We start from the raw sequence: 14,379 nt of genomic DNA, 5'->3' as shown, positions 1-14,379 counted from the left end.
CCGCTTCATATAATTTGTCTGAAATTTTTATTTCAGGCAGGAGGGTAAATCTGGTTCCTATTACTCTGTATCGGCTGGAAGCACAAGTCCATGTAACTGGTCTAAAGCTTCAGATTTCAAGTCCAAGTGATGATCCCTATAGTATGTAGCCTGTGCCTGCTGTGTACCTGAGTTGTGCAAGGTACCTTCTGCGGACATGATGCATTCTAACTTAAGAGAACACTTGTGTCAGCTGTCTGCCTTGCTAGAAGAAGGGCATTTGAAAGGCAATGTTCGAGAGCTCATTCACAGTTCATAGACATCACGCCACGTGTTGGGCAGCACGTGGGGGAAGGACAGGAGAGGCAGATCAGGTTCCTGGCTGGGACCGAATGGGGCTTCCAGCAGGAGGCAGCATGGCTCACTGCTGTGCCCACACAGACTGGGCCCCCCGAGCCCCTACTCTTGGAGGTAAGTGTTTCCTCCACACAGACAAGAAGTATTTTTGAAGGAGTTTTTTTTTGTTTTGTTTTGTTTTTTGCTATCCTGACTGCTGGAAAGTAAAGGAGATGAATTACCAGTTACTTTGTATACATGATCGAATCCCCTCTGCCCGAGCTCTATTATGACAATTTTGGAAAGTACACAGAAACCGAAAGGCTTCTGCAGGAAACACGCATACGCGCACTGCCAGTGACGTTTCCCCGTGCCTGCCTCTCCGTGTGCCCGCCCGTCAGTGTACCCGTCTGTGTGCCCACTCTTGTGTCTTGTCTACCCAGCAAACTGTCTTGTTTTGGATGTACTTCAATCTGCAAACCATCAACTAGAGCATTTGCTTACGGCTTTCTCTCGAGGTGACATTAACCCACGCAGATGAATGCACAATAATGTGACACCGGGCATCCCCGGGGAAGCAGCCCCACACCGGCCCCCCAGGCAGCCATCCAGCCCCCCCCACCCCCCCAGGCAACCGTGGATGTGATTTCTGCCATCGAGATCCTAGACTTTCATACAGCTGGAGCCACACAGGAGGTGCTGTCTGTCGTTGGCCTGTTGCTTGGGACAGCGGTGATGGGGTTCCTCTGTGATGCTCCCCTTTATCCTTTACCCAGTTCCAGCCTGTGCCGCGGTCCCCACCACCACCCTGCAGTGCAGGGCTGAGGACCGAGGGCCCCGTTCAGGCTTCACAGCAGCCTGTCCAGTGGCGCAGCTGCACACCCCCTCCCTGCACAGCATCTGCGCCGTGAGAGGGTCTGGTGGAGGGTGACTGCCTGCTTGGGATCGGGTCCCCCACCCCAGGGCCTGACTCATACAGAATCGTTCCTGCCAGGAGCAGAGGTGTCTGGTGGAAATTTTAGGAACATGCCAACCTGCTTCCCAAATGAGGCCCACAGTCCTGGGATCCGGGCCAGCACTGCAGGTGGGACCTGGCCCCTGGGCCCCGGTGCTGATTGTCACTCGAGGTACCAGGCATGAATGCTGAGATGGTGCTTGGTGACTGCCACTAACCAGCTGGTCAGGGCCCACCCGTTTCCCCTATAAACAGAACAATGGGTGCCTCTGCTTCATCTGCATTTGGCCCGTGCAGACGACACCAACAGACTGGAAGTCAGAGAGCAAAGCTCCCAATGAACAGTGCTCTGCATCCCTGCACCCAAGAACCTGCTGTCCAAGGGGCACCCGGCTGGCTCATGTGGGGGAACACGTGACTCTTGATCTCAAGGTTGTAAGTTCGAGCCTCATGTTGGATGTAGAGATTACTCAAAAATAAAGTATTAAAAAAATAAAAAAGAACCAGCTGTACTGAGGTGTTCTGCCCCATGAGATGACCATAGCAATTACAAGGTGGCCCACCCTCTACAGCCCTGCAGCCAGGACCCTTTTCCCTGCCCTTGACATTCAAGCCCCCTAGGACTGGAGGGAAGCCCTGCCCCACCCTAGGGGTGCTGTCCCCCCTTGGCTGACCAGGCCCAGCTGACCTCTGTGACGCACTCCCCCGTTACCCTTAGGCCTCCTGACCACACTCCTTCCTGAAACAGTCTGACCAGGCCACTTGGCCCGGCCCCAAGTTCTGTGGTGGCCGGGGCCGGGCACGAGCCCCCTCTGGCCCTGTGGAACGGTGCCTCTGGTCACGCTCCTGTCTCATGGTTCTCTCTGCTGGGGACCCGTTCTGTCCAGTCTGCCAGCCCCAGCCACGTTCTCGCACCAGCACTGTCTCTGTGAGAGGCTCTCGGCCACCTTGGAGCTGGGGGCGTCCTCCTCCCAGCTCGCTCACGCAGCTCTGCGAGCACGGGGCTGGCGTTCGGTGTGAGGACACGGCCGAGGAGTCCGGGCAGAGCCCCCGAGCCCTGGGACCTTGCTTCGTCCAGCTTGTCCTCTCCTCACCTGCAGAAAGGAGAGGCTGGGCCACGTGGCCCCGGGCCCCTAATCCTCTGTGCGTGGGCACGGTGGGGTGGGAAGACCCCCAGGGATGCAGACTTACATGGGCCAGGGGCGTGGGAGGCGTCCTGGAGCAGGGGCGGCATCTGACTCACAGAGCCTGGGTCCCCTGTAAAATACACCTACTTTCTCCCTGACCACAAAACAAATGTCCTGACTGTCGGAGGAAAGTATGGAAAACAGAGCAAACTATTATCATCACTATAATCCCTGGATCAGAAACAGCAATCTCTGTTGCAGTTTCTTCTAGGTATTTATGGGATTTTGTCATTTTGTGTTTTTGTTTTTTACAAAATCGGAACCGCACCACACCTGGCATTTCTGAGCCTTGTGAGCAAAGTAGGTAAAGACCTCAGTTAGCGGGTGTGTGTGAGGGGCCCTGGGCGCCGCCGAGAGGGGTTGGGCCCCCTTGGGGCTACACGGGAAGCACAGCACAGAAAGCTGGACACCACCTCCGGGAAGCAGTGAAGAACAGCTCCAAAGCCACTAGGCCACCGCTCCACCTGGAACAAGTCTCCTTAGGGACACTCGCCAGAACGAGACTTTAAATGGTCTTTCAAAGTACGTCCTGAGTTAGTCATAAGGACCGTCACTCGAATAATTTGCTATGTGGATTCTGCACCATGAGGCGGGCGCTGCACCCTCTTCACCCACCGCTCATAACGGAACAGAGTAAGTTCACACTGACTGCTAGAAAAGGTGTGAAATGCTAGAAACAACCGACAGCTTTGGGGACATTTTTGATGATTTCCCAAGATCGAGTCTCATTCAGGCTTTCAGCGTTGTGAGCTCCTTACCCTGACGTGGTATCCGTTCACTGCCAGGTGTTCAGAAAACAGAGGTAAACAAAGGGAAGGAAAACTCAGCCATCACAGCCCACTACACCCAGATGTGACCACTGTCGTCTTGCTGTGGGTCTTTACAGTGTTTAGTGTATGTGTCAGCGCTGTCGAAACTTAACTACAATCACTGACCGTGTCAGTAAGTGACAGTTTTACTCAGCAATGTGCTATGACATGAGCATTTCCCTGTGGGAATAAACACTCTTCTGTGAAGTGACGTGTAGGACTGTAGTAGATTTCCCTGCACAAACACATCACAGTTCGACTCCGCTCCCTCACAGCACATCTTACAGAGCAGAGGCCTAGACACGAAACGCGTTAAGTGGCAACGTCTTTTCTTTCTCCTATCAAACACAGGTGTGCTGCCCTGGCGTGTGAAGCTCTGTGCCCTCGGCCCAGAGCCCGACCACTCCCATCGCCACAGGGGGACAGGCTGTGCCGGGGAGGCCCCTGTCGGGAGTGAGGCTGACTTGCTGAATGGTGTCGTGCATCAGCACGAGATGGGGTCTAACCCCTGCCTCCCAAATGAGGTGACAGGGGTCTGGTTTCACTATCCCCAAGACCTCCAGCATTTTTATCTCAGGAGGGCACACTAGCCACCGATCAGAACACCCCAAAACTCTAAGGAGCATGTGCTCAGCTGTCCCCACAAAGCTTTGCTTTGGGGTGTAGGTGCCCCCCTTCTCCCACCATCCGTCCCCAGGTGAGTGACCTGTGCCAGGTCGGCGGGTATCACCAGGTGGTAGAAGGAGTGAGAGGGTCATCGGGGCTATTTAGCTGTGCTGACCACTGTCAGGGGTCAGGACAACGAAAACTCCTCTAACTGCTCTCTGCTCTGCTGTCCTGAAATGACACTTCATCTATTCTTTTTTTTAAGTTTGTTTATTTTTTTTGAGAGAGAGCACACATGTTGTTTGTGAGCACATGAGCTGGGGAGGGGCAGAGAATGAGGGGGACAGAGGATCCAAAGTGGGGTCTGCACTGTCGGCACAGAGCCCAATGTGAGGCTTGAACCCACAAACTAGGAGATCACGATCTGAGCCGAAATCAAGAGCTGGACGCTTAACCGACTGAGCCTCCCCAGCGCCCCTGATGCTAAACCTTCTCTAATGAAAGACTTCCTGTTGTTAGGTGTGAACTTGTCGATGTGGAAGTTCTTGATGAGTAAAGTGACATGAAGTTACAGACCCCCACCGGCGGCTCGGTGGGGGGAGCAACCCCATGGCTATTACCTAGTATCATGCTTGTACACTTATTTCATGTTTTTGCTGTTCGTATGGCTAAAAATACCTCAAACAGCTGAATATGAAATAATTTTTTAAATGTTACTTTGGCCATTTGCCAGACATACTAGTCTTCGTTCCCCAAGTCTCTCGCTTTTCCAGGCAAAGCTATGACCCAGGCGGAGTAAATGACCTCTGAGAACCAATGGGCAGTCCACACACAAGGGTGGGCTGAAGCCCCCCAGTGAGGCAGGGGACCAGTGGGCAGGGAAGGGCAGGGTCTGCTCAGGGGGCAGAGAGGGGCCCTGGGGTGGAGGGGAGTGAGCGGGGCGGTAAAGAAGACCTGCCTGAAAGAAGAGGTGGGGCCAAGCTGGGGTGGGGACAGCTGGATGGTCCCCTTCCTTTACCGGGGCCCTTGGTGCCCACAGTACCGTGAAATGTCACATCACCCACTGAGCTTGCTTCAGTGCTACCTCTACTGTGGACAAAACGTTCTCTAACTAAAGCAGAAATACTTAAAAAAAAAAAAAAGGCTAAAAACAACTATAAATATTTTCTCCAAATCCTTCCATATGTTAGTAAGTCTGAACACTGAGTCATTTGTTTTCAGCACTTTGTTAAAACTTCACCCCAAGACTACTACAGCAGGGAGGTGTGTACCAGAGATGAGAACAGGAGACAAGTAGCGTAAGTGCTGCTGATCTCGGAGGATTTCCGTCGCTTCACTTCACTGTGCCCTTTAGCATCTATTACCTGCTCCCCCTCGTTTCAGCTGCAAACACATCCTACATGCAAACCAAGAAGCTCAAGTTGAGGAATGAACTGAAGGAAAAAAACTACAGGAGGAAGAGGCTGATTATGATCGAAACATGTAAACCCCACTTATAACCTAATACTTGGATTCAACCAAATTGTCCTTTTTAAAATTTTTAAAAAATATTTATTTTTGATGGAGAGAGAGGGACAGAGACAAAGCATGAATGGGGGAGGGGCAGAGAGAGAGGGAGACACAGAATCCGAAACAGGCTCCAGGCTCCGAGCTGTCTGCACAGAGCCCGATGCGGGGCTCGCGCCCACCAACGTTGAGATCACGACCTGAGCTGAAGTCGGACAGTTAACTGACGGAGCCCCACAGGAGCCCCTCTGTCCTGACTTTCCAAACCCTGTCGAGGAGGCCTCCCCTCCCCATTGGCACACTCGTCTTGTCAGGACCTCTGCAGCTGCAGGACTCGGGGGCCTTCGTGTGGAAACACTGCCTGTGAGGTCACAGAGCCTCAGGCACGCGGCCGTCTAGGCCCAGGCTCGGTCCCCACACCCCACACTAGGGGTGACACACGCCTAGATTCCAGCTTTGCCCGTGTGAGCCACGAGCCCTCTGGCAACTTTCTGATCCTCTCTGAGCTGGGGTTTCCCACACGGATGCACAAACAATCACAGGCATGTGGTGTGGACGGGTGGCCCGAGGCGAGCACCCAGAACGGGCCTCATGGTCACCTTGCACCTCTGCGGCCAAGCGCGCGGTCCCAGCTGCCTGGGGGAAGCAGTCCCCGCAGGCTGTGACGACACGGCGGGTCGGGGTCCCCGTCGAGGCTCGGTCGTTCGCTAGGGTTGGGGGCCACACAGTCGCTCAGCTGTCCCGAGCACATGCTCCCTCTGCCGAGGGGGGAGAACCCTCCTGACCTGCACGTCCTGCGCCGGGGATGGGGCTCCGGCAGGTCCGGGCTGGAACGGCCGTGTGTCAAAGCCTGCGCGGGTGTGAAGTCTGATTTCTTTTTCCCACAGGAACCAGTCTGAAAAGCATTTTGTATCGTCCAATTCCACAGAAAGTGAATCTCTTCTCCGGCACTTAAAGCTAACCGAGTCAGAAAATGTGGCTCCATTCAGCGGAACGACTCGGAATAGTTAGAGTTTCGCAGTCCATTTAGCAATCACTACTTTATTCAGAGCACAGCTCTGAGGCCTTTTCATGTGAATTTGCTCCATTTGGCCAATTTCCTGCGTAAAGCTGTTGATCACTTTCATCAATAGAGCACTCCAAGTACAGCTCTCTCTCCCCAATTTGAGCCCTGCTTCCCAGAGGCTATTCTAGAATCTAAATAGAGAAAGCAAGGGCAGTTTGCAGGTTCCCACAGTCTCTGATGTAACTCAGCCAGGTACCCGAGCGGCCCATGGCTGCAGAGAGGTGCCCAGGCGGGGCGAGGCTGGCTGGAGCCACCACTGGCAGCGGCTCTCTGCCTGGCCACTCTCTCTAGCAGCCTGGCGTGAGGCGTGACGGGAAAAGGCTGATACAAGGCACAGGGGTGCTCCGGCCGGCTGCACCCCGTCCTCCCGCACCACGCAGCCTGCAGACCTCGCTCTTCCCCTCAGCAGCCCTCTGCCGCCCTTGGCATGGCCCCGTGCTGGGACTCCGCACACCTACGCCTTCTCCAGGCACACGATAAGTGTGACAAATAATGCTTGGAAGTCTCAAAAGAATAACACTAGCCAGCAAAACACCGTGCACGGCAAGTTGTGTGAGAACGAGGAGTAGAGTGAAAACAGATGAACTAAGGAACAGAAAAACAGTAGAGAAAAATCAACAAAACCAAGTTTTTTTTTCTTTTTTTGAGAGGAGAGAAAGGAGGTGGGGGGAGAGAGAGAGCGAGAGCGAGCGAGCGAGCAGCTAAGGGGCAGAAAGAGAGAGAGAGAAAAGTGGGGCTCACCTGAAGCAGGACTGAAACTCATGAACCATGAGATCATGACCTGAGCAGAATGAAGTCCAACATTTAACAACTGAGTCACCCAGTCGCCCCCAAAAGACGTTTTTTGAAAAGATCAACAAAACTGACAAACTGAGTTAAACTGACTACGAAAAAAAGAGGGAAGACTCAAACTACTAAACACAGAAATGAAAGCGGGGACATAATTACCAACCTTAGAGAAACAGAAAGGGTGATATGGGAATGCTACCAATGACTGGACACCAATCAAGTAGGGAATGTAGATGAGATGAACAAATTTCTAGAAAGGCAGAAACTATTCAAACTCCATTAAGAAGAAACAGAAAATTCTGAATAGACTGAAAACAAGTAAAGAGACTAAATTAGTAATCAAAACACATCTCAGGAAGAAAAGCCCCAGCTTACAATGAGGAGCTGTAAGATTGCTTTAAGAATAATCAACACTAATCTTTCAGAAATTCTTCCAAAAAACAGAAGAGGAAGAAACAGTTCTCAACTCATCCTAAGAGGCCAGCATTTCCCTGACATCAAAACCAGACAAACACATGACAAGAAAAGAAAACCAAAGACCAATCTCTCTCATGAATAAGGACACAAGAATCCCTGACACAACACCAGCAGAACAAACACAGCAATATACACAGGAGATTACACATCATGACCAACTGGGATTTATCCCAGAAACAAAAGGCTCAACATACAAGTCAGTCAATATAACACATCACATTAATAAGGGAGAAAACACACACGATCATCTCAGCAGGTACAGAAAAAGCACTTGACAATAACCAACATTCTCTCATGAAAAAATAATTCACAAAACTAGGAATAAAGGGAACTTCTTCAGTCTGAAAAGGGCATCTGTAAAAAGTGTGCCGTTAATATCATGATTTAATAGTGAAAGACTGGCTGGGTCCCCCTGAGATCAGGAATGCAACGAATATGTCTGCTCTCCCCACTTTTACTCCACATCAAACAGGAGGTTCTAGCCAGGGTAATTAGGTAAGAGACAGAAATAAGGAGCACCTGGGCGGTTCAATGGGTTAACCGTCCGTCCGACTTTGGCTCAAGTCATTATCTCACAGTTTGTGGGTTCGAGCCCCACATCAGGCTCAGAGCCTGAAGCCTGCTTCGGATTCTGCATCTCCCTCTCTCTCTCTGCCTCTCTCACTTGTGCTCTGTCTCTGTCTCTGTCTCTCTCTCAAAAATAAACAAACGTTAAAATAAATAAATAAGAGGCATCCAGGTAGGAAAAGATGTAAAATGATCTCTTTTTGTAGATGACATGATTTTGTACATAAGAAATCCTAAGGAATCCACAAAAAAGTTATTAGAACTAAAACAAGTTTAGTGAGGTTTCCAGATACAAGATCAATATACAGAAACTTATACTAGCAATGAACAAACTGAAAACAATTCCAGGGTGCCTCGGTGGCTCAGTTGATTAAGCATCTGACTTAGGCTCAGGTCATGATCTTGTGATTTGTGGGTTCCAGCCCCACATCAGGCTCTGTGCTGACAGCTCAGAGCCTGGAGCCTGCTTCGGATTCTGTATCTCCATCTTTCTCTGCCCCTCCCCTGCTTGTGCACTCGCAGGCTCTCTCTCTCTCTCTCTCAAAAATAAATAAGCATTTAAAAAAAAGAAAACAATTCCATCTACAGTAGCATCAAAAATAAATGACTTAGAAATACATTTAACAGGGGTGCCTGGGTGGCTTGGTCGGTTAAGCGTCCGACTTTTGCTTAGGTCATGATCTCGCGGTTCGTGGGTTCGAGCCCCGCATCGGGCTCTGTGCTGACTGCCAGCTCAGAGCCTGGAGCCTATTTCAGAGTCTGTTTCTCCCTCTCTCTCTGACCCTCCCCTGCTCACGCTGTCTCTCTCTCTCTCTCTCTCCTAGAAATAAAAAAAAAAAAAAAAGAAATACATTTAACAAAAGTAGTTAAAAATATACTCTGAAAACCAAAAAACTGCTGAAGGAAATTAAAGAAGATCTAAATAAATGAAAAGACAGCCCATGTTCATGGATTGAAGACTTAATACTACGAAGATGGCAATACTTCTCCAAGTGATCTACAGATTCAGCACAATTCCTATAAAAATCCCAGTGAGCATTTTTTTGCATTGACAAACTGATCCCAAAATTCATATGGATATGCAAAGAAACAGAGTAAACAAAACAATATATTTTTTAAGTTTATTTATTTATTTTGAGAGAAACAGAGAGAGAAAGCGGGGGAGGGCAGAGAGAGAAGGAGAGGGAGAGACCTAAGCAGGCTCCACACCGTCAGCACAGAGCCGAAGGCAGGGCTCAGCCCTACCCGCCCCCCCTAGAACCGTGAAATCATGACCTGAGCCAAAATCAAGAGTCGGATGCTTAACTGCTGAGCCACCCAGGCACCCCCAAAACATTCTTGAAAAAGAAAACCCACTTCTTGATTTCAAAATGTGCAACCAAGCTAAGTAGCGAGACAATGTGGGACTGGCCTCATGAAGACGTACAGGTCACCGAAACAGAACTAGAGTGAAAGCTCCTTCCATTTACGGTGAATTGATTTTGACAACCCTTCATGATAATTTAAGAAAAATCAATAGTCTTCAATAAACGGTGCAGGTATAATTGGATATTCATGTGTACAGGAATGAACTTGGACACCTACCTTGTACCATATACGGAAATTAACTGTAAACAAATCAAACATCTAAATGTAAGGGCTAGAACTGTAAGATGTCTAAAAGAAAACAGAGGTGCAGATCTTCAAGACCTTGTATCAGGCGACAGTTTGCACGTAAGTCACCCAAAGCTTATGTAAATCATGTATCTGATAAGGGTCTAGTACCCAGAATATCTACAGAACTCTTAAAGCTCAATAATTTAAAGACAAATAGCTCAGTTGAAAAATGAGCAAAGACTCTGAATACACACTTCTCCAAAGAAGATCTAGAAAGGGCCAGTAAGCATATGAAAAGATCTTCAACATCATTAGGCATTTACAGAAATGCAAGTCAAAACCACGAGGTGCCATGTTTACACCTACTAGGATGGCTACAATAAAAACATCAGGCAAGAAAAACTTTTCGGCAAGGATATGGAGAAATGAGAACCCTCAAACATTACTGGTGAAATGCAAAATGATGCAGCCACTATGGAAAACAGTTCATCCATTCATTCAATTTTATTTCTAAGTAATCTCTATGCCCAACATGGGACTTGAACCCACAATTCTGAGATCCAGAGACACACGCTCTACAAACTGGGCCAGCCAGGTGCCCCAGCTCCATAAACATTTAAATGTACATTCGCCATCTGACCCTGCAATTCCCTTTAAAGGTATCTACCCATTCTATTGAATGGAAAATTAAATCCACACAAACACTCGCACGTGAAGCATTATTCACAGCAGCCCACACACGGCAATACCCCAAGTGTCCAGCAGCTGATGAATAACAACACATCTATCCACACAATGAAATAATACTCAGTCACAAAAGGGAGCAAAGCATCGACACATGCTACCAGTGCTGCAGTACTTGAAAACATGGCGCTAAGTGAAAGATGTTAAAGAAGGCCACTTATTGTACAATTCCATTTATATGAAAGAGACGAATCTAGAATAGGCAAGGGCATAAAAATAGAAGGGAGATTAATGGTTGAGGGCTTGGGGGTTCCTGGGAAAAGGGTAGGGGCTACTACCCTACCTACCATTACTACTAATGGGTTTGGGCTTTCTTTTTTGGGGTGATGAGAAAGTTCTGGAACTGGACAGTAGTAACTACTGCTCAACTTCCTGAATATACTAAAACCCCCTGAATTTTACACTATGAAAGGGCGAATTAACTCTTAAAAGAAATAATATAAAGCTCTCAGGAAAAAAAAGCAATGTGCTAACAATGACGTACTGAAGGGCTCAGGCAACAAGAGGGTGCCTTGGGTGAGGAGGATTTCAGGACGCTAACGAAGCGAGACACACGCTGGCTCGTCTCTGCTCATCGCTGGGCACGGCAGCGCTCTGCAAGGCCAGTGATGACGAACTCCCCTCTGCCAGGTGGCCTGCTCCCGCCGCACCACTGCGTGCAGAGAAGTGAGCCCACATCCTCATTTGTCACATGTAGCCTCACGTTTGCACAGCGCGTTCTGATTCACAAGGTGCCGTCACCGACATTCTTCTACTCGCTCTCTCCTTAACCCCATGAGGGAGGAATAGCTACCAATGGGGACGTAGGGCCTCTCTGGGCAGGACGAGTAGCCAGTGGTCTGACCTGACCTCTGGTTCAACTGTGGGGCCTCACGCGCCCCACGTCTGCCGGGAGGACTGGAGGTCCTCATGGTCTTGCAGCTCCTCGACTTTTGTCACCCTGTTCCTGGGGGTTCATGGTGCCCAAAACACAGATGGTCACAGACAAAGGCCTTTACCCAAACGCATGACTTCCTGTCTGTCGCCATTTAAGCACTGTTCTGTTTAAGGACTAAGCACTGTCCCGCTGACACCTCTCCAATGGCAACATCATGATTTTTCCAACAAAGTCACAAAATAGGGCCTAGCAGGAGTTGGGAGCAGGTAGGCCATGAAATCACAGACCCTTAAGTATAAATTTTAACAGAAATGTACCTAGTAGAGCAAACAGGCCTGTTAGATCTTTAAGGGTAATTAAATAGTGCCCTAAAATCAGACCCTGCTTCTGTTATCGATGGTGGAAGAGTCGACTGGAAAAGAAAAACATTTAGGACGTATGGTAAGCTGAACTGTCGTGGGGGTAGGGCTGGGGCACATAACTCCACAAGCCAGGAGAGGCGCTCGCAAAGTGCCGACGAGATCTGAAGTGGCTTTTACTTCCTTTGCTATACTTCTCGGTACTGCTTGATTTTATTCTTACTTATTTATTAGTAATCTCCACCCCCAACATGGGGCTTGAACTCACGATCCTGAGATCAAGAATCACATGTTCACTGGACTGAGCCAGCTAGGTGCCCCGATTTTATTTTTTAAAACACAATGTCCGTGGGGCGCCTGGGTGGCTTAGTCGGTTGAGCGTCCGACTTTCGCTTAGGTCATGATCTCGCGGTTTGTGGGTTCGAGCCCCGTGTCGGGCTCTGTGCTGACTGCCAGCTCAGAGCCTGGAGCCTGTTTCAGTCTGTGACTCCCTCTCTCTCTGACCCTCCCCTGCTCACGCTGTCTCTCTCTCTGCTAGAAATGAATAAAACATTTAAAAAATAAATTAAAAAAAAAAAAAAAAAAAAAAAAAAAAAAAAAAAAAAAAAAAAAAAAAAAAAAAAAACCACAATGTCCGTTTTGTAAAAAGTTACAATATTTTTGAGAGGAAAAAAGTCTTAAGCGTTAACTTGGATCATCTTTAACAGTGCGTTTGGCTCTAAATTCCATGACTGGGATAAACGGGCGAGCACACGCCGTGGAGGGGAGCCTTGTTCCCGGGACCCACGTCTCTGCGCCCACTGGCTGGGAGGTGCACGCAGGAACGTGTGGTCCCCTCCCGGCAGCAGCAACCTGGCAGCGCCTGCCTTTACTGATGGGCAGCTTGGTGTCAGCCACGCTCTGCTTACCTGGACAGGTGGCTCAATCGAGATCCAGGCCGGAAGCATCAGACTGGGGTTGAGTGGCTGGGTTCCTACCCGGAAGTATACTCTGCCCCTGGAATCACAGGCCCAGATGTGCTGATTTCCACATGCCAAACTTGTCAGCTTTATAGGTCCTGTCGGCAAATAAAGGAAAAGGCCGCACGCTAATTACTTCTGAAAAAGAACGAAGCCTGCACTTGAATCTGTGGACTTTGATTTTATCCTTCAAAGAAAGAGGCGAGGCAGCTCTCGCGGCTGACCCTGTGGTCTGAGAACGTCACAGCTCAGGGCAGTTTCCGAGGCCTCTGGCGGCCCTGCCACCAGCCAGGCGCCACTCAGCAGGCCCTCTGGCACCGGGCGAGGCAGTCAGCAAGCCACCAGCACGGGGCCCCGGGCCGATAAGTGCAGGGGTAACGCCTGTGTGGGCCCATCACAAGTTTCATCATGTCTGTGCACAGCATCAGCAAATTCTGCACCTGGGGAGAGGGCACCCCTCTTAATCAGGGAACTTGATCCGTATGAGAATACTTAACTGACCAAGCCCCCTAGGATCTTTGCTTTCCTTTTTACATTTCTCCTTACTGATTAAACCAATTTTAAGAGAAAGGGAAATGGGAGGAGGCTATAAAGAGAAATTACACTCGACTAATGGCCTATCTGGCAAAAACGAACAGCCTAGTCACTGAGCACCTGCCACAGGACAAGGTGCACCTGAGTGTGTGATGCCTCGCTCCAAACCCCACAACGGAATGGAGGTGCACGGTGATCATTAGCTCAGCTCCTCACGGGGCCATCGCGACTCAGACACGAAGACATATGCCCAAAGTCCCAGGGTGAGACTGTGGCTAAGCCAGGAGGCAAAGGTCTGACCACAGGCCAGCTCACCAGCTACCCGACTGCTGGGACGCCAGTGAACGCACAGATCTGACGTGTTCAGGTCCATCAGTTTTGACAGATGAACATACCACGGTAACCATGTCAAGTCAGAGCACATTTTCATCAGAAAGTTCCCTTGGGCCCCCTGGGGGCAGTCCCCTCCCCCGAGGCACCCACGGGTTACTAGCCTGGTCTAGAGGTCCACATCAATGACCACAGGTGTGCACTCTCTAGGGTTTGGTTTCTTTCACTCGGGGATGGTGCACAGGGTTTGCACACAGTGCCGCTTCTTCCTATTGTTGAACGCTGCTCTGCTGCCTGTCAACACGGAGGTCTACCCAGCCACCCAGGGATGCATACTTCTTGCTAGCGGGAGTAAAGCTGCTATTGTCACTCTCATGGAAGACTTTTTTGTGGACATGTGTTGTTTTTCTCGAATAGTATCTAGAAGTGGAAGTGCAGGGCCATGGGGTAGACCTGCATTTGCCATTCTTTTTTTTAAAGTTTATTTACTTATTTTTAAAAATATTTCATTTATTTTTGAGAGAGAGATAGAGACAGCATGAGCAGGGGAGGGTCAGAGAAAGAGGGAGACACAGAATCTGAAGCAGCTCCAGGCTCTGAGCTGTCAGCACAGAGCCCGACATGAGGCTGGAACCCACAAACCGTGAGATCGTGACCTGAGCTGAAGTCGGACGCTTAACCAACTGAGCCACCCAGGCGCCCC

At 49.7% G+C, this 14,379-nt stretch overlaps 1 protein-coding gene across 3 annotated transcripts in view; it reads right to left on the bottom strand.

The window, feature by feature from the left end:
• TECPR2 (tectonin beta-propeller repeat containing 2) overlaps positions 1 to 14,379 on the bottom strand; it is a 103,798-nt gene that overhangs the window by 21,879 nt on the left and 67,540 nt on the right. The window contains exons 17-18 of one of the 3 annotated variants that reach the window (XM_039251222.1): positions 12,762 to 12,910; positions 10,391 to 10,810 (exon numbers count right to left, since the gene is read on the bottom strand). In XM_039251222.1, coding sequence (XP_039107153.1) covers positions 10,775 to 10,810; positions 12,762 to 12,910 — 185 coding nt within the window. In that variant the 3' untranslated portion in view covers positions 10,391 to 10,774. The other 2 variants (XM_039251221.1, XM_039251220.1) reach the window with 2 other exon arrangements.

Source organism: Hyaena hyaena, unplaced genomic scaffold, assembly GCF_003009895.1.
Source record: "Hyaena hyaena isolate Hyena2069 unplaced genomic scaffold, ASM300989v1 scaffold_386, whole genome shotgun sequence".
Lineage (NCBI taxonomy): Eukaryota > Metazoa > Chordata > Mammalia > Carnivora > Hyaenidae > Hyaena > Hyaena hyaena.
The sequence above is the reverse complement of the archived record's forward strand: the minus strand, read 5'-3'. Positions and strand labels throughout refer to the sequence as shown.